The following is a 22848-nucleotide window of genomic DNA, read 5'->3' on the forward strand; positions in this document are numbered from 1 at the left end:
GGACTCGTCAGTAAAAAAAATGGTTCCTAATCTACTACTTCTGTTGTTGTAACTATTTATATTCAATAGATTTTACGTGTTACGGCATGTTTCATTTTCATTTACATTGCCTAATCACGTAAAGCATTGTACTTACGAGGTTCCAAGTTGTGTATTTGACAAGTGGGGAATACAGCCCTTCCCTTCGAGTTGGGCTGTAACACCCCACTTATCAAATACACAACTTGGAACCTCGGAAGTAATATACTATTACATTACATTTTACTTTACTACCTGCCTCATTTGAAATTTAACCATTACATAGCAATCTGCCTCCTGTGAAAATGATCCATTACATATGCACCATTTTCGGTTCCCTTTTTTTTAGTTTGATTTTATCACAAAATCTTTACCTCATGTAATGAATTATTTTCGCAGCATCTAGTAGTGTAAGTTACTATATACGTTGACTCAAACCTGACACTTTTGTTGTTTTGTGATCGATAACAAGAAGCTTAGCCGTTCCTAAAAAGGGAACTAAAATTCATCATGAATGAGTATCTTTTCATCCTGAAATACTTTTCACTACAACACCAATTTTATCGTTAAATTGTGAAAGCTACATTTTGTTCTGCCTGTGGATATTGTGGAAATCGTTGTTGAACAAAGCAAAATTCGAGAGCTCATTTTCAGTGGGAACATAAAACGAACTTTGAACTCAATCTTCTGTATACAGAAAACCAATAAACCAATAATTTTCAATTGCATTTTAATAATATCTCCTCTAAATCAAACGAGAAATGTTTTGGAGATGAATACAACTGACACCATACATAAGTCCGTTGATATAATTTCAATAAACACTACTTAACTACACTGTGTCTGCAGCAATTTTTCAATATGTTAGCAAAGGGAACATGTGCAATATTATAATCCTATTGAACCTGTTACAAACGGCTGGTCATGTTATCGACTACGAGGACAGCAGTAAATGATGAGCTACTGCGAAAATTGGAGGGCTATATAGAAAAATGTATGTTAAAAAGAAATGAAGTAAAAGATTCCACATCAGTTTCTTAAAAAAACCTCGATAAAACGAAGTAACAGATTCAATAATTATACTGCTGATACGTTTGCCGTGACAGGTTAATAGAAGACACTAAATACCAAGTGTCCATAAATAACGCAATTGCAGGTGGTCGCTAAAATGTATTAGTTGCTTGTTACCATAGCACTGCTTCTAGCACGAACAATCCAAAGCAGATCTGTGTTATTACCAATAAGCAGTCAGTGTCCTAAATTGTATAATTAGCAGAGTAGATAGTGAGTTGAGTCGCCTAATATCAAAATTCTACTAAAACCTAGCTCGTTCATATACCCACTCGGTCATTGATATATATATGCGGATAGAAACTGAAAGACATTCTGTAGTTTTAAGAAAACTTATCGGATAGGAGTAGTGGGTGATTGGGCATTTATGATGTTATCAATTGATAAAAGACGTGGGGAGTAGATAGCATTGCCCTGACTTTGGTATAAAAGATAATTTACAACGACACGTTACTGACTTTCTAATCAACTTAAACAATCGGTTGCATCGCGACTTCTTTTTCCATTACTTATCGATTGTAATGATGACAATTCATGAATTTGATGTTGAAGTGGCTGCTGGTGAGACATAATGCATACAATGTCCGAGAGGACGATTAAGCATGGATTTTTTTTTGTGTCTACCACTCTTCAGTTGGTGTTTCTTGATATTTTAAGGTCACCGGGACACCTTTGGATATAGTGTCTATTCATTCATCTACAAACATACCTACTAGCTGAATATTGCAAATATACATACAGAATACAGACATTTATTGTTTACTTGTCCATTCGAGTAAATAAAATTTTACCATGAGGGCATACAGGTCAGAAAAAAAAATAATTGAAAAATGTAATTTTTCATTTTTTGTGTGAAGGAGACTGTATATAAAAACATCTGCCTAAACTAACAAATTAATCGAAATTAAATTATGCTGACGTGTGCTAATGTGCTAGTACCAAATTTATAAAAACCTATTGTCTAGTTTTTTAATGTTTTTTTGCATTGTTTTTGAGCTGTTTTTTGAGCAATCATTCAAATGTGTTTACAGAATAGAAGTTCATCGCTCTGAAACAGCGCAGTTGAATCATTTTGATATACAGTCGATATTTTACCAAATTTATTGGTATAATATCAACCAAGTTATTAAAAAAGAAACATTTATTCAGGTTCGATAATAATACCGAATCGGTATACTGTTAGATGTTTTTTCGAAGTCCAATATTATTTATACACGTCCACCTTAATGACATTTTCAAAATATAAGAAACCATCTAAGTTGTGAAAGATCAAGCAAAGATAATTTTGGATTCTGCTGGCAGCAAAATATGAAGGTTTCAGTAGATTTCTCCAAGTAAAATTTTTAATACAGAAAAAGTTTTCTACTACGGTAGCGGGGAATCTGGCACACGGTGCAAAAAGAATGCACTTTTAAACTACCTAAAAGGTGAACTCGCACACGCAAGTTTATTATTGCAAATGCTTTTTAGACATGAGCTTAATGACTCCTTTTACAAAAGTTTGTGCGAGTTCACCTTTTACATAGTCGAAAAATGCGTTGTTTTAGCACCGTGTGCCAAATTACTCCACGCCACGTGCGCAATTGATCTATTGACCTACACGAACCCAAATATTTGATAGGAAAATTCGGAGCCATCCATAAAAACCGTTCACATTTTTAGACATCCTTTTCCCCATCTCCATCACGGGTGTACCACTTTACCGTATATAAAAATTGTCGTAAAATACCATCGATTTTAGGCAATTGCCGAAGACAATTAAAAGTTACTATAACAGAAAATCGTTGTTGCCGAAAACTATAACATTAACGAACTATATGAAAAAGGCAAGCAGATTTTGGTTTTGATTTTGTCAAGTTGAATTTCAGTGTAGAACCTGGCTGTAAATTACCATTTGATCGATTACCAGCTGGTCCACGGAATAATTACTCGTTTAGGGCATCTATTTCTTTAATTAAATTAATAAAAATTTGATATTATTTAAAAAAAAAACCTTGGAACGAGCCGAACAATTCGTATGATCTGGAATTTCCAATTGTATCACAGAAATCGGTTAAATTTGCATTTAAAATGTTTGTCGATTTATTTGACTGGATCTGCGTTGGGTAATCAAAATTCCAGATCATAAGAATTGTTCGGCTCGTTCCAAGTTTTTTTTTACAATAAGAATCAGATTTTAATTAAATTAATTGGAGAACTAGACGCAAATGCGACTTTAATTCGCCACCCACCGGTTCAAAAAATATTTCGGTACATGTTGTGGTATTGTCGGTAATGAGCTGAAAGGTATTCAGAAAATTAAAAAACGATTCGATGTTTTTGAACGACATTCAACAGGGCTGGTACAAAAATCAAAAATGTTCTAAGCAGCGACAATAAAAATTGTTCTAAGTTACACCCCCTGTGCACCTATAGCATAGTATTTTATGCTTGACCATCTGGTATCAATTTCAATTATAAATTTTGGCTGTCTCTCAAGATCAAAAGACTAACATAAAGTTTTATAGTGTCTCGGATTTAACTTTCATTTTTTAAAATACGTTTTGCTCAATATAATCTCAGCCAAATTTGTGCAAAACAAAATATTGTTGTTGTTTTGACCAGTGCTTTCCATAAAAAACCCATCGAAAGTTAAACGAACTGTCGAATAATGTTCCAAACATAAATCAAACTTTAAAACCATTCATAGATCGTCGAAGACCTTGATATTTTTGAATGAATAAATTTATGGAATGTTCGATTTGTCAACGACATTTCGGTCGACAAGAATTTGAACGCAGAATTATTTTTTTTTAGATTATCTTCATTTAACGAATTAAGTTAGGTTCAAAGCTATGTTGGGTGTTTGTTGCATATCCTTTCGCATGAGAACAAAAGATACACACTATATGATAAAATAGCAATAAAATCAATCAATCGTCAGTGAGATTTTTTTTACAGGTCAGTGGATCTTTTTGGTTTTGGTCTGATACGATGTTTGACGGCATTTTTGGATTAGAGTTTTGAAGCTACAGTGTTTAATATGATTAAAATTTTTTGGGTTTTGTATTGTTTAAAAAAAATCACACTGTACTTTAGTGGTTGTAATACAATTGATTTCACGGTATCCACGGTATACGGTATACATGGAATTGTTTTTTTTTTAAGGCTGCAAGGCGCAACCAGTAAAAAACGATCTTTTCAAAAACAAATATTTACAATAAATAAAAATCATCAACTCTATTACGTCCGAAAGTCCCCAAAATGCAACTAGAGCTTCTCCGTTGAGTGGCAATAGAAACCTTTTGTAATAGGTAATCCATTGAGCGTGGTTCGCCAGAAGCTTTTCGCATTAATGAACCCAATATCTTAATAAATGTACATACTTGTTTCGGGGCCTAGTGATTCAAAAGCAATGGGTGGAAATAAATAATTTTCTTTTAAACGTATGTAATGATTATGCTCGAATCTTTCAGCATTATCTGAAATTGATCCAGATTTTTTGGATGATTGATCTATATAAGATGGAGCTAGTGCGTCTCTAATGGGTACATCGGCTTACCGTGGAATTAGGGTCACACTGTCCTGACTTTTACTTACCGTCATCTCTAGAAATGCGCGGAGGTTGTAACAGATTCGGAAAACCTTCAGGAATCCATCCTCCGCTTTTATTGCAAGGTAAACCGTGTAAGCCATCCTTCATAACCTTCTTTCAACAAATACATTTATGTTCTTCGCATAATTGGCTACTAGCATAATTGCTATTTCCTAAGGATATCATTGTCGGGAATATTAGATTGTTATGTGACAACTTTTTTTTCCCCGTCTGTAGCCTCGATCTACACTTAGCCAATTTTTTTTCTGTTGCATATCAAAATAAAAACAATCGACACACGCTCGACCTTATAATTTTAGTTCTTTTATGAGGAGATCATAATTCACCTCGCATATCACCAGTTTAACTATGGGATATTATATTCGACCGATAGAAAAATTCAATTTGACCGATAAAAAATAATAAACTACCGATAAAAATAGTACCGATAAAAAATAATAAAATACCGATAGAAATGTGGTACATGTCGCTGGCACTTCTTCCATCTGAGACGTCTGAGACGCGAGTTCCACGACCTGCACCATATTTTTTTTTGATCTGGAAGTGATCTGGAATATCTTAGAACCACTCAAGATTTTGTTGAGATGAGTTGAGATTGAGGCCGTAAAGGCGTTTTGTGGGTTCCTAGGAAATTTATTGTTTTACGAAATGGAACGTAAATGCGTTTAATTCATTCCTAGGGAATTCATTCGTTTATAAAATGTAACGTAAATGAGATTAGTTATTTGTAACTTAGGAGTTATTTTTTTTCTCTCGCACCGTCTAATAATTAGTCCCTTTAGAAAATAATACGCTAATAAAATTTCACAGACAGAGAAATACTCAGCCATAAATGGTGGAGGTGCCATCGACATGTACCGTATTTCTATCGGTATTTTATTATCTTTTATCGGTACTAATTTTATCGGTAGTTTATTATTTTTTATCGGTAGCATTGAATTAATTCGGTAGTTTATTACCATCCGTTAACTATCCGAGTGGGGCGCTCTATGTAGCAATTTTTGCTCGTTGTCATAAAAAAATCTTGGGCTTCAGCTCCATCTTAAAATTAAAATACTTTAAGGTGATCATTTTTTGGTACACACAAGGAATTTGGAAAACCGACACATTTTCTGTTTCTGATTTCTCAATTTTCTCCATATGAGAATACTTGCAAAATTTACACACACAAAAACCAGTAAACCACAAAACATGAAATTTTTGGTTTTTCTTGTTAAATAAGTATTTTACATTATTTATATTTAAAAATAATTCTGCCAAGTTCTTGGAAGGTGGAATTGTACCAAGAATTGATGCAACATTTCCACGCTGAATTGAGAGTGCTAATCGCTGGAACATAAAACTCGTCGCTCTTTGCTTATAAGTAACTTCAGCGACCTTGCTTCCAATTGCTTTTATTAGTTTAATTGCTTCTTTGCCAAATACACCGGACGTCTTTGTGGCGACTGGAATGAAAATAAATTGTTCTAGCAAATCGACATAGTGTTCGTACTACATAAAATATGTCGGTTTTCAAAATTCCGCGAGTGTAATTCTAAAGTTTCACTTTTCTTTGACATGCTAAAAGAAACTTTATTTAAAACATAGTAAAGTAGAAGCATAGCAATTCATTTTTTAACGGTAGGGAAGATTCCAATTTTCATGTTCTCGGAAAGGTATCCACATCGAGTTCGCACCCATTTCCACTTATTAGTTTCTCGAAGCACACTCTAGATCGAGGTCGCCACCATTTCCAAAATTGCGAATTATTCTTTAATAATTCACTCTTAATCCAAATTTTAAGTAAATACTCGGGGAAGTAAAGCATTCCTTTTACTAAAAGTAATTCCGAAAAAAAAATCTAAACTCGAAACCGCTAAGACTGTTTTTTATTCAAAAGCAGTTCTCCGTCGATATTTTGGCTGGTAAATTAATTTAGCTTAATTTACTTAGAAGAACTGTGTATACTTTATCATCTCAAACGATTAAAATCGCCCCTCTCGCAATTAAGAGCACCGTTTCAAAAAAATGACTACATTCTCTAATCGCTCCTATTGAACGCATACGCACTCTACCGAATGTGTGTTTGCAATCAAAAATGTCAAATCAAATGAATGTTGCAGAAAACATAACAATACTAGCGGCCGACCACCCGTAAAGTGATAAAAGGTATACACAGTTTATCGGCATGAAAATGTTAAGTGCTTTAACAAGACCTTCGTTGCCATTTAGATTGAGTCAGGCATATGTTGCGAGATCAATTACAATCAATAAGCAACACGAACCCACAAAGCACGAACGTCTGCGTATTCTATCTGAGAAACATCCATTGCATTCATGCGAAACGTCGACTGTTTTCGATTATTTTTCAAACATTTCTGTACGGAAAATGAGTTCGACTCCCAGCTCGATAAATTTAACCGCATTGGGAAACAATCTGGTTGAGAAGGTTCCCACTATGGAGGTAAATGCCCGTCAATTAAGTTCGAAAAAATCACAGTTCACAAGATAAGGTACAATCATTCACAGAAAGTGAAGCTAGACTCTCTTTGGAAGGAATCTACGACAGTTATCATATTTCTACGAAGATTTGGTTGCGTTTTTTGTCGACAATCAGCCATGGAAATCAGTAAACTCGTACCTACACTCCAGAAGAACAACGTCCGTCTATTCGCTGTCGGATTAGAAGATTTCGGCTACGAAGAATTTGTGCAGGGAAATTATTTTAAAGGCGATTTGTACATAGACGTTGATGAGGCTAGTTATAAGGAAATCGGATACAAAAAATACAGCACATTTGGAGTGCTGATGTCGCTGTTACATAAAACCGCACGGAATGCCATTGCTAAGGTTTTAGTTCTATTCTCTGTATTTGAATCGCCAAAAACTGTATTCCCTTTTAGAGCAGATCAGATGGATTGCCAGGTAATCTTGCTGGTAATGGACTCCAGACTGGTGGAACACTTATAGTGAGCGATGGAGGAACGAAAATTTTGATGGATTACAGGCAGACCAATCCAGCTGATCATGCGGAAAATTCTGAGATTTTGAAAGCGTTGGGAATTGCTGAGGTGCAGGCGGGTGATGATGCGGCTACAAATTCTGAACAATAATGAACTTGTTAGCCTTTAATCATGGGATTTTGTCAAACACTAGAGAAAAATGTGTTTTTTTTTTAAATCCGAATCGGAGGTTGTTTCAATTGATTCCAGTCTCTATAGTTTCATTGAGAACGTCGACTCTCAGTAAAAAGAGTTTGCGTTGTGGCAGTAATAAGGTCACGAAAATAGATTGCAGAGTGGACATGAAATGTCTTTTTGGAACTTCATCATATCACCGAAGAAGTCAGGAGAATAATGGTCAAAAGCTGAATAGAGACACGGACCCAATCCATTTTTTTTATTAAGATTTCAGAAGCCAAAAAAGATGGACTCTAAACAAACAACGACTGGTTGGAAAGGTCTTTTCGTAAGCTATTTGAGGTCTGATAATCTACTAATGTCCTTAAAAACTAGTTCGTACCTGGCCACTTTGAAGTAAGACTCAGAAGTAACAATAACCAGGTGGCCTAATATTCCATTTCTCTTCGAAAACATGTAAATAAGTAAATAATCATAATTCGATCAAATGTACGAGAAAAATAAAACAATTTTTCACTAAAATCGATTTGTAGACTATATAGATATACGCTACAGTCGTGCTTAGAAAATTGCTTAGCTGTTTTGTCTAATGAAACGTACGTCTCCCTGTTATAGCTAATATTTTAACTGTACTGTGACATGATCTGATACGTCCCTACTTGTAATACACTACCGATGAAAAGGAAGCAAAAATGCCATTGTTTTGTATTTGACTTATTTTACTAAATATTATAACGAAACAGAATAAAGAATCAGGGACCGAAATAATAAATAAGCAAATTGTTAAGGTATATTTAAGGTTAAGGGACATTAAGCGGCTTTTAAATTTAAATTTAATGACCGTCAATGTCTTACGAAAAGTGCTCCTTTCTTAAGAATCATACCTTTTTTATCACAATGTCCTTTACCATTGATTCCTAGCATTATCTTAATGATGATACTTTCAAACCTTAAATATGTAGAGAGGGGAGCTTCAATAGTATGGAACGAATTTTCTCGTTACGTTAATTGGGGTGGAGTCCATTTAGTGTGAAACTAAATGATCAAATTTAGGCAGAACAATATTCTTTCGAGATGTCCAAGGCTAGAAACTGTGGGACTCATCTCCGCCATCCAGACTCGTATTTGGTGATTTTTTAGGATAATTCGATTCGAATTATTTTCAAGTACGAAGTACTGCAGTGTAGGGTAAAGAGGTCAGTTACAGGCCCTCGTTTAGATGCGTGGATCATTTCGTCTTTTCTAGGCATGGGCGATAATGATAATGATTATCGATAATTATCGACTTTTTTTATCGAAAATTATCAAAAAAATATCAATAATTATTGATATTTTGATAATTATCAAGATATCGATAATTCGATTTATCGATATTTCGGTCCGAAAATCCGATATTTATCGATATATTCCGATATATCGATATATTATCATGAATTTTCAGATAAATATCAAAATATCGATATTTTGATAATTATCGAATTTCGATATTTTGATAATTATCGATAATTATCCATAACGATATGATTAATCGATAGGTAATTTCGTTCGATAGATATTATCGATAATTTTGAACGTCTAGTCTTTTCCTTTGTTTGGATAACCAAAAGAAAATGCAAAAGAGGATTCGCATCTAAGCCGTGGCTTGCAACTAACCTCTTCGACCTATTTCAAGTTGATATCGACGTTCACATTCTTGCAAAAATATTGATAAATCAGCATTCTGCGGAGCAGTGCCATAAAAGCAGTCATAATGAAGCTGTATGTCTGCACTCGATGTATTGCGAAAACTTGTGCAGCATGATAGCTATATCGAACTGCTTCGCTATATTATAATACATTATGTCCTTGCTTGTTTCGAAACTTTTACTTTTTATGAGACTTTGTCGATGGCACGTGCGTGAAAAGGAGTCGTACTCGTCTCCCGTACTATTAGTTAATATATTAAAAAAACAAAAAAAACTCAAAATACACCAGCTAACAGAACCGGACTGGCTCGAAAAAGCCCATCGGGGGCTCCATGCAACTCAACTTAAAAAGGCCCACAAATTAAAAATTCTCATAAAAAAATCCAAAAGGCCCATCGGGAATTCCCCGAATTCACCATATGGCCAGTCCGGGCCTGCCAGCTAATATTCATGATCCCTATTAACATTACAGTCATTGATGCCTGGGGTAAAATTCCGTCTGGAATTTTATACGGAAACGCATATGAATTGGGTCAGTTCGATGAATGCCTAACTATTGAGAAACCTGCTGATAATCAGGACACTAATGCTCTCAAAGGACAATATTGTTTAACTCAATTAAATATTGAAAGCGATGCTGGAACATCAAAAATATTCGATAGAATAAACGACAATAGACAGTTAAAAAAAGACAATAAATTTAAAGGAACTGGTGCTAGACTAATGCCGACGCAGCGAGCTGGGTTAGATAATTCTTCAGTTTAAATGTGACTGGTGGTTAAGAATTCGTTTTTTTTTTCTAATTTCATTAATCAGATCGCTGGGCCTGAATCTCGGCATTTGTGTTCCGGATTCATGCTCACCAGAAACATTGACACAGATTGTGAACTATGCATTGAATGTTTCAAACGTAAGTGCAATGGCATTGGTGTCAACCGATTTTTGTCACACAAATGTTAAAGCTGATTTGAGTCCGCTAGATGTTTTTACTATGTAAGTATTGTTACCTACACCGCAACCAACGAGACATAAAAACGCTAAAAATTACAATTTTAACAAAAAATTTCGTCAATAAAGATCCTTTTTCGGAATTATTGCTCTACTCATGGTAGCCAGTACAATTTATGATGTTCTGATGACCCGGAATAAAAGTTAGTACAACCAAAGGTGCTTTGGTACAACCAAATTATTTGTAACTTCTACAGCTGATCGCAAACAATTTTGTTTCTACTTGACATAGAAAATAAGCAAATTGGTCTAACGGCTTTCTCCGTGTACTCAAACGCTCAGAAAATATTCCATTGCAAAAGAAGCAGCTCCCAAGACGCCATAGACTGCTTGAATGGTATTAGGGTGCTGTCTATTGTTTGGGTATTTCATTTTGTTCTATACGATAACAGCAAATGAACAAATGTTGGACCCCTTTTTTCTAGGTAATGTTCGGTCACGCTCACATGATATTCGCTTTGGGACCATTAATAAATCCTGCCTACATCCTGGAGGTATTTCATTTCGTGTATTGTATTCAATTTGAGTAATTTAATTTAACGATTTAATTGTCCATAGTGGATGAAACAATTGTACAGTATGCTATTGATATCGGCAACGGTTTCAGTGGATAGTTTCTTCTTGTTGAGTGGTCTTTTAGTCGCATGGTCAAGCCTGAGACATCTGGACAAAAGGTTGTTCAACACTTAATTGCTAACTAACTAACTGTTCAATTCATCGTTCGCTCTTTTTAATTTAAAAATTGTCAGCAATGGAAAATTAAACATTTTCCTGTTGTACTTCCACCGATACATTCGACTTACTCCTCCGCTAGCCGCATTAGTATTACTATCATCATCATTAATGCGGCAGTTTGGTAGTGGACCGTTGTGGAAAATTTTCATAAGTGCTGCTGATAAACCATGCCAGAAGTACTGGTGGTCAACACTTTTGTACGTTCAGAATTATGTCAATCCGAACAATATGGTGACTAAAACCTTCCTCACTAATTTCGGTTATGCTCACTAACAAAATTGTTTCAATTTATATGTTCTGTAGTGTCTTGGTCATTCCTGGTATTTAGCAGTGGACACTCAGCTGTTTGTTTTGTCACCGCTTATCGTGTATCCGTTATGGCGATGGCGTCGGAAATTCGTTTGGGTTATTCCAATTCTAATTGCATTGTCAATGGGATGTGTTTTCGGCATTTTCATGATAAATCACTACTCAGCACAAGCTATGACACACATGTAAGTCGTTTTCAATTCGCTTGGTCTACAAAACATTGATCTAAAAAACAATTTTTAAAAGAACCACATCCACACGAGTTCGTATGATAATTTTGGGTGTAACATTTCCGACTCTTCTCGAAAGTCATGGTTATGGCTACTTCAAAATTTAGGTGTTTTTCTGCGGTCGAATTTCACTAGATCTTTGAAGTAGCAAATGACAAATTCTTGCAAGCTTCAATCAAGTCTTGTTACCGGTAAATTCATTTACCAAAATTTACCGAAAATTTCAGTAAATTTAGTGAATCAGTTTACCATTAATAGGCTATGGCTTCAATATCCTTTCCTCAGTTCCTTTAGTGTTCCAATCAAACGGGAATTCGAACTCTCAAAAAAATCAGTGTTACTGATAGTTGTCCCCATTAAAAAGTCCAGTGCAAAAATCATTTTAAACCTTTTTGCATAATTTTAATAATTCGTGATCAATCCAATGATATGATGTAGCCGTTGCTTAGATTTTAGTTCCTACTGATCAATAAAATGTCAATGATTCAGTACTCGACGATCGAGATTGCAGAGAGCGAATTATTTATATTTAATTTAAAAAATATTGATCAGGATGGGCGGTGATTCAATGGTTAAAACTTATTATCCAACTCACACTCGAATGGGCGCATGGTTGGTGGGAGTATTACTCGGTTATATGTTGTACAAATTGAAAAGGAAGTCGATCAAATTACCAAAGGTAGACAGATCCCTTAAAAAAATACCAGAAAGAAAAATATTTTCATCTTCCACGCAGATACTCATTGCAATTGGTTGGTCAATTGCCGTAGGCACAATACTTTCGATAATATTCGGACCATATTATATGCAGCAGCCAGATTACATAGCAACTGATTTGGAGAGTGCATTTTACGAGTCATTTAGTCGAGTATGTTGGGCGATCAGTTTGTCCTGGATAATATTTGCGTGCATTCATGGCTATGGTGGTCCAGTTAATTGGTTCTTATCACTACCACAATGGCAACCATTGGCTAGACTCTCATATTCCATTTATCTTGTTCATCTTCCGATCCAACTGCTGATAGCGGCGTCCTCACGAACTCCACTAAATTTCACCGAAAATTTGGCGGTAAAATATTATTTTTTTGAATTTTTTTATTTTTTCAAATATTCTGTTTTCAGATCCACAAATTTTGGGGAGATTTTGGTATTTTCACAGATTTTTATTATTGCTTCGTCAAATAAAATGAAATTGTTTGAATTCATTGACAGGTCTAACATTAACAGCTTCCTTATTTTGGACATTAGCTTTCGAGTCACCTGTTGTCGTGCTCGAGAAAATCATGTTTTCCAAGAAAACAGCGGCCGTTACAGTTTCTAACGAACACTTAGTCAGAAATAATTTTAGCAGCACAGAAGGAATTGTTGGACCAAATGACGGTCACAACTTACGGTTACCATCAAACAAAGTGTAGAGTGCAGAAGTTACGCTTAATAATACCAATAAAAATACCAAAATTTTACTGATATAATTGAAATGAAAGAGAAGTGTTGTTTTGATTTGATTCCATAAGAGGTGCAAAACTTTCCGATATTCCGATGTTTTTAGATTAGTGTGTATTGTAGACTTTGGAGTCTAAACGATGATAAACCGAATTTTTTCTATCAAAGAAACTTGTGTCAACAGAGCGTCAAAATTTGCTTTTTGAATTACTAGGCCTCACCTTTTGGGTGGGTTACGTCCCTTGACTGACTGATTTCGTCAATCAATTTTTACGATTGTTGCATAAATAACAACTGGGCCTCGATTCTCATGCTATCGTAACTCCAAATATTCGTAACTTGACAGTTTATACACACAACTCAACTCCCATAAGAACTGTCAAGTTACGAATTCTTAAAGTTACGAAAATACGAGAACTGCACCCTGGGTTTCTCATAAATTTGGAACTCTATAAATTCGTACCGTGACAGTTACCTGTATAGAATCCAAGAAGAACTGTAAAGTTACGAATTCTTAAAATTACGAACGTATGAGAGTCGAGGCCCTGACCGAGGCCCTGACTTGATTTCTTATGAATTGCGCATTCCTTTTATTTTATTCAAAGCAAAATCTGAGAATAAACAAAGCGAACTATGTCTTACAAACGATCGATTGTCTGGTAAAGGTAAAGCAACGTAGATTGGAATAAAATTGCATCACGTGCAGCAATGAATTATATATTGATCAGAAATCGAAGTGAAGCTATTGCGACCAGACCCTATTTTTGTGAGTTAAAATTCTTTAGTGCCACTCAGCATCATAATATGCAAAATTTTCAAACTTTAGATGCCTCCGTGGGATAAAACATTGTATGCAACTCGATGCAAAGTACTTTATTAGGCTCACGTCTTATGCGGCCTCGTGTCATAATTACACATCCTGAGCCTAATAAAGTACTTTGCACCTCGATATCCTCGAAAATTTCTGTAAATCTCGAAGTGAATTTCCAATTATTTGCAACAAAAAAGTATATTTAAATATGCGAAAAAAAGGCTGCTCACAATGACGCAGCCCGTAAAAAAACGATCTTTTCAAAAATCAACGGTTACAACATATAAAAATCATCTACTTTATCCGGTCCCAAAGTCCCCAGAATACACGCAGCGTTGCCTCTTTGTATCGCAATTGAAATTTTCTGCAATAAATAATCCAATGATCGCGGTTCCCCTGAAGCGGCCTTTGTAATTTTTCCTAATTTCTCAATGAATTTCTTTGGTTCAGGTCCCATACAGCCTAAAGTCTCGAAAGCTAGAGGAGCAAACAAATAATTTTCTTTGAAACGCTTATAATGATTGTGTTTAAATCTTTCCGCGTTATCCGCAATCGACCGCTGCTAGATTCATTAATGTATGAAGGCGCCAATGTATCTCTTACTGTTACACCCCAAATAAGATATTTCCCATGACTCCAACTTAAAGAATTTTAATTCTTGAGTATGGGGGTACAGGCAGATATTATTTTGTTGCAAAGAAAGTCTACAACAATTTTATTAATTAAAGAAAGTCTATTCACAGTTCGCTGGGGTTATGCAAAAATATCTCAAACAGATTGTGACTAACTGGAATACCCTGCATGCCTATATTATTGCTTTGGATAGTATAAATTTCACCTATCCTACCAGGTGGTAAATGACCACTTCGATTGGAGTTTTTTTTTTGCTAAAGAAAATGTTTAATTATTTTTTCTTAAAATAAGTCCCACGCTGGCCATATGAACATTCTAAAAAAAAAACAAAAAAAATCCATATGAACGCTTCCGAAATGTCTACCAACCACCATATTTTCGGCATAGAAGGCTTCTCATTGTTAGTTATTAAACGAAAACATGTAGCAAGGAAGGTCCAAGGAAGGAAAATTACATCAAAAAAGTTGAAAAGCACTAAAATAACTGAACTAAACAAAAGCTCTGCACCAGGTGAGCATTATAATCAACTAGACAATTAATTAGGAGATGGCGAGGGAGATGGGCACGGACTTGGCAAAAGCTAATGAGAAGGTGAGGTTCAAACTAACCATCGGACTCAAGCACTGCCATAATGTAATTAATCGCAATTATCAAACACTCAGTGAGATCAGTGGGTTTTATGAGTCATCGCAGGTCTCTCTCTCTCTCTCTCTCTCTCTCCAAAACTGTGATAGCACACAAAAAGAAACAACGAAAATTTGATTTAAAGTTTAGCTTAATTTAATTAAAATTTAAATTTTTGCTGAAAATATCCAATATAACTTCGTTTTAAACAGTAATACAATATCAATGGAAATGATTCGTCATATCAATAAATTTAAATTCTTTTACAAAGTAAAATTCGTACAATCCTACGACAATTTCATTGACCGACTAAATGCTCGAAAAATAATTTATTTATTTCTTCTTCAACTTCTTTGTTTTGTTCAGTGAAATTATTAATCAAAATTGTCCGGGTTTCTTCTTCTCACCACCCATCCCAACAATAATCACTTTCGTCATCAACGCCTTCAAAAATAATACTACAACCAATCAACGAACAATTAATATTCTTACGTTTCTTAAGCTCAATCAAATGAAAGGGGAAACATTGTCTTCATCAAATTCACTGTTCTGTTCTGGACAATGCCATCAATTCGTTGCATATCTTTTCGCTTATCTCTCCTGCAGCTGGTAATTCTGAAAGAACCCATGTGTCATCGGTTGAGCTGAGCTCGGCCTGGCATATTGGACAGGTTTTTCTGCTCATATTCCTGTAAAGGGAAAAAATCAATGTTACGCTAGAAATGGAGTCCTTTTAACACTATTTTAGAGATGTTATACAATTTAGAGCCCATTTTGTGGTGACAGATAAATCGATGCCGAGGTTAGGGCAGCTCCACTCTATATTTAGATTCGCCAATTTTAAAGGTTTATAGCAACAGTCTTCCTTTTAATTGGTAGTGCAGTGCAGCCATGGTAGTTTCGCGTTAAAAGTACTGAAGGGCTGAGCATGCATTTTGCAAATTTCGTCAGGCTCGAATTCGGAGCAGAGATTTTGTTAAGTTTCATTCAGAGTTAAATCCATCTCACACGAGCACACTGCCTTTCCAGACGTTTCAGCATTAAATGCCTAGCTCAAGAACAGAATAGCAACACTCTTAGTGTGGAAGCATAAGACATTTCAACCTAGATTATAGGACCCAACTTGAAGCTCCAAATACTGCATGGTATGACAATGGGTGTGTGTCAGAAAGTGGGAAGGGCTGTTGCACACTAGTTTGTTCGCGTAAAAATGGATAGCACTTTTTGTTGACAAATTTTGTGTTTTAAGTTAGACTTACAATGAATACACTGGGAACAATCAGACAAACAAACAAACTGCCTTAGTGTACAGTTCTTTTATCGGATTTTCTTAAATTCTTGAAAACTTTATCAAGTTTCTCGAAAAGCAATGTCAAGAAATTACGAAAAAATAGGCTCTGCCGGCCTCAAGTTCGATATATATATTAGATCTGTTTGGAGATACTATTTCCATCATGGCTACCACACGTGCAAGTAACTTTTCAATATCACTAAAGTCACTGATCTCTCTGTACTAGAAAATCCTAAATCAGAAAGGAAAGTGTGGGTTGCGACCTTGTGGTGACCTTTTCATGGATGTAAATGCATAATACAACAATCATAATCAACGTACCATTGTTCTATACAGGGACAACAAAATGTATGTGCGCATGGCAATAATACTTCTGGCTTCCGATCCAAGCAAATTGAACACTCCTGAAGTAGTTCGGATCCGGATGCTTCTTCGCTGGTTGGACTCGATTCGGCGAAACAGTCCACCTTGTCCATTAATATTGAAGCGGTTAAGTTTTCCTGAACGCGAAAATCAAATCTGAATTGGTTTGAGTAGACTAAAAATTTTCATAAGCGTTCCCAACCTGTTGCTTTTCGCTGGAAATCATCACTTGGAGATGTGATTGAAATGTTTTGAACACTCGCAGAAATTGTTTTAGATTCAGGAATTTGTAGCTTTCAATTTGTCTCGACTCAGGATCGACTTTTACACATGCGATTTGCACGGTTGCCTTCCATAACATCGTTGCGTCTGTGCCTTTTTTCACTGCAAAAACCAGCTGTTTTCCACTAGAGTCCAAACATTTGCGCGATCTATCAACAAAGTGAATTCATTGAAAACGATTGAAAATTGAACCGATTGTTGTCGTACGAACAATTCATTCAATTCGGACAAACATTTCTGGAAATCGTCATAATTCAGCGTTCCAATTTCGGAAAAAATTTGTGCGTGCTTTTTCACTTCGTAATTCAGTTGCTCCACTGTCTCTGGTATCGCCTCTGAAATTTGTTTAACGTAATTGCTAACGAATGTTCGGTCGGGTATTTTCAACTAACCTGAAATGCTATTACTTTGGCCCATAGTTTTTTTTCAACTGTTGGAAACTCTGAAAACTTTCGGCTCAAACGCAATAAATGTAAACGAAAACAATGAAAAACAAACTCAGCTGACAGTTATCAGTCAGTGTTGCTAGGCCATTCATTTGGATGTTCAAAATGTTTAATTTAGCTTATCTCATTCATATAAAATGCATGGTTACGATGGTTACTTGCGAGGGGTTTTCACGATATGCTTCAATATTTTTGCGGCGAATATTTAAAACAAACAGCTTTTCATAACATGGCAGCAGTCGGCAAATTCATGTCTACTAAACTTTCGACAATAGACTGTTACGATCAGCAAGGTTCTGAAAGAACAGAATAAGACAACCCTGAGTTGATCACGAAGGCGGTGACACACAATTGCGTCAACGGCTGCGAAGTTTATATGTAAAATTGAACTTAACAAAAACAAAATTCTGAATTTTCGATAAATTTTTTTTCTTCAAGTTGATTTCTCCACTTAAATAACCTCCATACAAACTACACACACACTCTACGGGGAATAATGATCGAGATGTCCGTTGCATTGCGTTATGCTATTTTAAAAGAACCACTACTTGCGTAAAATTTGAACTGTCAAAATTTATTTTCATGCTTCGGGGCCGAAAATGAGGGCAATTTTTCGAATTTTCTCGGGTTTCCGGCCCTCTGCATGAAAACTCACATGTGCACCTGTTTGGGACGATTGGTTTAAGGCACTTTCGCTTGTAAGCCTCACTTCGTTCGGCCTACAATCCGCGAAATTGCCTAAAATCAATCGTCCAAAACAGGTACACAAATGACTATTTCGTTTGTAACATGAAATTGTTGTTTTGATAAAATTTGTTATGTTTTGTTTCGATTTTCCTTGTGTAATTCACATTTATTCTCGGACAATGTTGGGTCGGCGAGTTAAGAGGATATGTGTTTGCATTTACTTCTTTTGTTCTGTGATGTATCGGAAATTTTCAATTTTTAAAAATTGAAATAAAACCTCTCGGCTGGTGTAGCTTCACTGAGGATTTGACAATAAACTTTAGCTCCGACGAATCCGGTCTACGATCATCAAACATATATGTATGTTAGAAAATTTCCAGCGACCAGCGGAATAGTAGGATGTAACAATTTTAAAAGGGCTTTGTACCAAGATCGCGCGTAGGAAAGATGAGTAAATTATTTTGTACAAGACCGACATCCGCTGCAAATCTCATCCCGGTGCACTGAATGAAGTTTTTTTTACGAATCGTTCAGTTTACAGGACTAAGAATGTCAATTAATAACATCACCAACATATTTTTCGCAATATTTGTCCGTGTTCCGTTTTCAATAACCCGAACTTTTTCACTGATGTGTTGCCTCTGTTCAAAAAGTTCATGTTACAGCGTTTGAACTATGAAAACTCATTTTCATAACTGATTGTGAAGATTTCACTTCACGTAGTTTAACCTAATTCAATTAAAAACTAATTAATTGAACCAACGGAAATTAAATGTAACTCAACTCATTCAAATTTTTCGCGCGTTAAAAAACGACAGTGGTCCCCGACGCATGAAATACAAATACATCTCGATCATTATTCCCCGTAGAGTGTGTGTGTAGTTTGTATGGAGGTTATTTACTCACACTATCTGTTCATAAAATTTGGTGTCACCCGCCTTCGTGGGTGTCGTAACCTGTTCGTTCAGAACTTTGATGATCAGAGCGAGAAGTCCGAACCAATAGAGTTTTACTCGAGAGGGGGCATGGTGGCGCTGTCGATCAAAGGAAACTACAATAATATAAGGGAGACCAGACATGTTCAAATAATGACAGCGCTACCTTGGCACCTCTTGAACCAGTTAATTATAGATTATCTGTGTGGTAAAACGTATACATTATGCATCAGCTCGGAGAGAGAATTCGGGTCTATCTTTGCATAGAAAATTAATCTTCTGTTATGTCTGATGTGAATTGATTAATTACTTCAATGGCATGAGCGTAAAAATTAATTTCCCAATGGCTTAGTGAGTAAAATAACTTAGATATAATTGTTTGGAACTTTGTTTTCTACCTTGTGTGGTTGCTTCTCTCGCCTTCACATTGACTAAATAGAAAGTTCCAAACAAGGATGTAATCTATTATTTTGAGAAGGCAGGGCAAGTTAAAATAAGTGCTCTGAATTATATTTCCTATATCATCATAAAAGTCTCTGAACAAAATTTTGAGGTTGAGGATGATTTACAATTTTGTTGTTAACTACTGAAGGTAATGCAACTCCACAAAAACACACTGAGCCCTAGTTTGAGTTAAGTGTTTGAAAACTACGCGACACATGCAAAGCGATTACAGAATGTTGACGGAAAATGTATAGGCTATTTCTCAAATTTGTCCATTTAAAATGTAAATCTGATGTAAACGCTCTCTGACTTTGTATACTAGCCTTAGATACACGGTGAAAACTGACACTACAGATTTCAGCAGACTGAAATAAATTCTATATGGATGAATACTTGGAGATTTCCAAGATTATTATTTTTCAAATTTGTTCCATTAATCCAAGTCTTCTGCAAAAGCAATCCCTTTAGCCTGAAAACCACAAGACTATAGACTGTTGTGGCTCCAAAGTTTACAGCCTTGGAAAACCAATGAACGAAAAGTTTCATTGCTGGAAACGTCTGCCATCACTGAATCATAATGAAATGCTTGTTCGCCGCCTTGCGGGCATGCCTTTAATTAATCAAGTCAACATGCTCCACATGCTCTGAAAAAGAAACACTTTAACGCATCGAACTGAATCTGTGACAAACGTCAAAAATTCTTCTCTTCCGGTGTTTAGACAACACATAACACGTAAAGTAAGTTCGCTCGTAAAAATCTTGAAAAATTCGAATCATCTTAAAGTATAATTGAACCAGAATGTAATAACGAGCTTCTTTGTACTTTCTAATATTTAAATCAATTGATTTTCGGCTGATTTAGTGACAAATTTCGCGAATATTTGGTTTTTTGTGATGATCGCCGCTTAGGTTATTTTCTCATCAAGTGTCAAATTGTTAAAGTTTTGTGAAACTATTTGCAAAATTTTTGAATTAATTCGACGTGCAATTTCCTTACCGCTTCACCGCACTGTGTAATTGTGACCGTAAAACATTTGAACTGCCTTTCAATATCGAATTTTACAGATATTTTGCAGTAAAGTTGATTTGTTTGTATACATACGGCGAGTGCAATTTCTTTAGTTGAAAAACTACAACATCCGTGACTGTGTCGCAAAAACTATCATTTTAGAAGTAAAACAGCCGAAATAAACAATTATTGTCCCAATGTCCAACACAACGAGATGTCGGCAAAAGATACCCCTTCGACTAATATGGAAATCCTCTTTTCTTTTACAGAATGTTTATGCCAAAGCAGCACCGCGTCTCAATCTATGAGTACCTATTCAAGGAGGGAGTTATGGTAGCAATGAAGGACTTCAACGCACCAAAACACCCCGAATTAGACAAGATTCCCAATTTGCATGTCATCAAGACAATGCAATCGTTACATTCAAAGGGTTTAGTTACGGAACAGTTCGCATGGAGACATTACTACTGGTAAGTCATGCCCACCTTTGCCATTATGCATTCGAGAACAGTTTTTTTTTAAGTTTTGCTTTTTGTGTGCTTTCCACAGGTACTTGACAAACGACGGCATTGAGTACCTTCGTACATACTTGCATTTACCACCAGAAATCGTCCCATCCACACTGAAACGGGCTACACGACAAGAAACTGCTCGTCCTCGTCCACAAGCGATGGCACGTTCGGGTGATGCCTCCAAAACTGGAGAAGATCGTTTGGCATACCGTCGTGTACCTGGCGGTGGTCCAGACAAGAAAGGCGATGTTGGCGCTGGAGCCGGTGATGTTGAATTCGTAAGTGTTCTGTGATTCGATTCGTATTTCGATCGATTTTTTAACTGGTCTTCTTCGTTTGTTACAGCGTGGTGGATTCGGACGTGGAAATAGACAATAGAGGACACATTTTTTGTCAAACATTTTTGTCATGAGGGCTAAAATAAACAACAACGTGTAGCCACACAGTTTTTGAGTTTTTTTTTATTTGAATTTCGATTCGATGGAATGGTGTATGGTGATCGATTCAGCATATGTTGTGTGAAGATAGGATTATGTGAATGGTTCCTGAAAAGAACTTAACGGTTGAAAATCGATGATTCAACTCATTCGTCCATCTTATATTGTTGCAAAAAATATTCGGACAGCAAACTTATTAATCTGCCTGACCATCATTTCCAAAGCGAAAATTTTAGTTGAAAATTGAAGTAGTCTGATACTAGTTTCCTGACGGTTTGTCTGATTCATCTAAATTTTCCGAAGATTTAAAGGTTAAGTGATTTCTAAGCTGCCAACGACTCGCAGTGGTCAATTTTCCCATTATCAGGGAAAGTAATTCCTAGACCGATTGTGGTTGAAATTTTTGTTTGTCTCACATCTTCAAAACACATGGCTCTGTCTTCGACAATCTTTAACTAGTTAAGACGTTGCTGATTGATAAGAAAAGATTGTGAGGGAGAAATCTGGAAACGGAAGCATAGAAATGATAACGGCAGCTCACGCCCCGACTCAAGATGTAGAACCGAAACAATATTATTTCTCTGGAAACAACAACGTCTTTGCAAACTCGAATTTTCAAACATCAAAAAATTATTTTTGGACCCAGGATACCTGACGATCATACATTGTACTAAGTTTTGTATTATAGGCGAGTCTCTCATTATGCCATGGCTTGAAACCTATGTCATATTGTCACATGATCACGTTACCAATTACGGTAAAATAGGAAAAACATTTTTCTGCAAGTTTTACCCTCGAGCTCTAGAAGGAGTAGCCCAAATGTATATCTCAGCCGTCATGCATTGTAGAAATAGAAAGTCTAAATTGGAGAATGAAATTAAAAAATAAAATTTTTGTGGAATAACCTGTCGTGCCCGATAAGTTGAAAATCTAAGAGTTTGTCTTGTCTGAGAGGCCTTTCAATAAAAAATTGGTTTTAAAATTTTATTGTTCATTTGACAAAAGTTTGGATTTTCTGCGATGTATATAACGGTCAATATATACAATAGGCCTACGCTCAAAAGTAACAGTCGAAGAAGAAATGTTTTGAGGGACTCGAAGTGGCGTAGTGTACTAGTCTATCACACAATTCTTACTGGTTTCTGAACAATTTTCCCGTTT

General features: G+C 35.8%; 4 protein-coding genes and 1 long non-coding RNA gene across 8 annotated transcripts in view; 3 read left to right on the forward strand and 2 right to left on the reverse strand.

The window, feature by feature from the left end:
* The window catches only part of LOC119070363 (nose resistant to fluoxetine protein 6-like), a 43224-nt gene extending 29971 nt beyond the window's left edge, over positions 1-13253 (forward strand). Inside the window, exons 6-17 of the mRNA XM_037174660.1 lie at positions 9961-10231; positions 10305-10481; positions 10566-10639; positions 10729-10859; positions 10922-10990; positions 11055-11170; positions 11246-11462; positions 11535-11725; positions 12323-12449; positions 12507-12839; positions 12893-12917; positions 12983-13253. Coding sequence (XP_037030555.1) covers positions 9961-10231; positions 10305-10481; positions 10566-10639; positions 10729-10859; positions 10922-10990; positions 11055-11170; positions 11246-11462; positions 11535-11725; positions 12323-12449; positions 12507-12839; positions 12893-12917; positions 12983-13185 — 1934 coding nt within the window. The 3' untranslated portion in view covers positions 13186-13253. The remainder of the gene's footprint in view (positions 1-9960; positions 10232-10304; positions 10482-10565; positions 10640-10728; positions 10860-10921; positions 10991-11054; positions 11171-11245; positions 11463-11534; positions 11726-12322; positions 12450-12506; positions 12840-12892; positions 12918-12982) is intronic.
* LOC119070364 (prostamide/prostaglandin F synthase-like) lies at positions 6703-7849 on the forward strand. Of its 3 annotated transcripts, none has more exons than XM_037174663.1 (4): positions 6703-6832; positions 6896-7127; positions 7193-7513; positions 7567-7849. In XM_037174663.1, the coding sequence occupies exons 2-4, from the start codon at positions 7053-7055 to the stop codon at positions 7774-7776; spliced, it is 606 nt and encodes a 201-aa protein (XP_037030558.1). In that variant the 5' UTR covers positions 6703-6832; positions 6896-7052; the 3' UTR covers positions 7777-7849. The 3 variants fall into 3 exon arrangements, with proteins under 3 accessions (XP_037030558.1, XP_037030559.1, XP_037030557.1); XM_037174664.1 differs by having other exon boundaries at positions 6764-6832; positions 6906-7127; XM_037174662.1 differs by lacking the exon at positions 6703-6832 and having other exon boundaries at positions 6851-7127.
* LOC119070366 lies at positions 11688-11835 on the reverse strand. The gene is made up of 2 exons (XR_005086505.1): positions 11775-11835; positions 11688-11744 (listed from the first exon to the last, which is right to left on the reverse strand). It is a non-coding gene; the product is annotated as an uncharacterized LOC119070366 (long non-coding RNA).
* A 2161-nt stretch (positions 13254-15414) lies between the features above and the next one.
* LOC119070367 (RING finger protein 141-like) lies at positions 15415-17761 on the reverse strand. The gene is made up of 5 exons (XM_037174666.1): positions 17610-17761; positions 17429-17552; positions 17138-17366; positions 16894-17072; positions 15415-15970 (listed from the first exon to the last, which is right to left on the reverse strand). The coding sequence occupies exons 1-5, from the start codon at positions 17632-17634 to the stop codon at positions 15823-15825; spliced, it is 705 nt and encodes a 234-aa protein (XP_037030561.1). The 5' UTR covers positions 17635-17761; the 3' UTR covers positions 15415-15822.
* Positions 17762-20326: 2565 nt separating this feature from the next.
* LOC119070368 (40S ribosomal protein S10b) lies at positions 20327-21695 on the forward strand. 2 transcript variants are annotated; one of them, XM_037174667.1, is made up of 4 exons: positions 20327-20467; positions 21008-21208; positions 21288-21528; positions 21596-21695. In XM_037174667.1, the coding sequence occupies exons 2-4, from the start codon at positions 21009-21011 to the stop codon at positions 21626-21628; spliced, it is 474 nt and encodes a 157-aa protein (XP_037030562.1). In that variant the 5' UTR covers positions 20327-20467; position 21008; the 3' UTR covers positions 21629-21695. The 2 variants fall into 2 exon arrangements, with proteins under 2 accessions (XP_037030562.1, XP_037030563.1); XM_037174668.1 differs by having other exon boundaries at positions 20435-20530.
* Positions 21696-22848: the final 1153 nt, after the last annotated feature.

The sequence above is a fragment of the Bradysia coprophila genome (genome assembly GCF_014529535.1).
Source record: "Bradysia coprophila strain Holo2 chromosome X unlocalized genomic scaffold, BU_Bcop_v1 contig_79, whole genome shotgun sequence".
Taxonomy (NCBI): Eukaryota; Metazoa; Arthropoda; class Insecta; order Diptera; family Sciaridae; genus Bradysia; species Bradysia coprophila.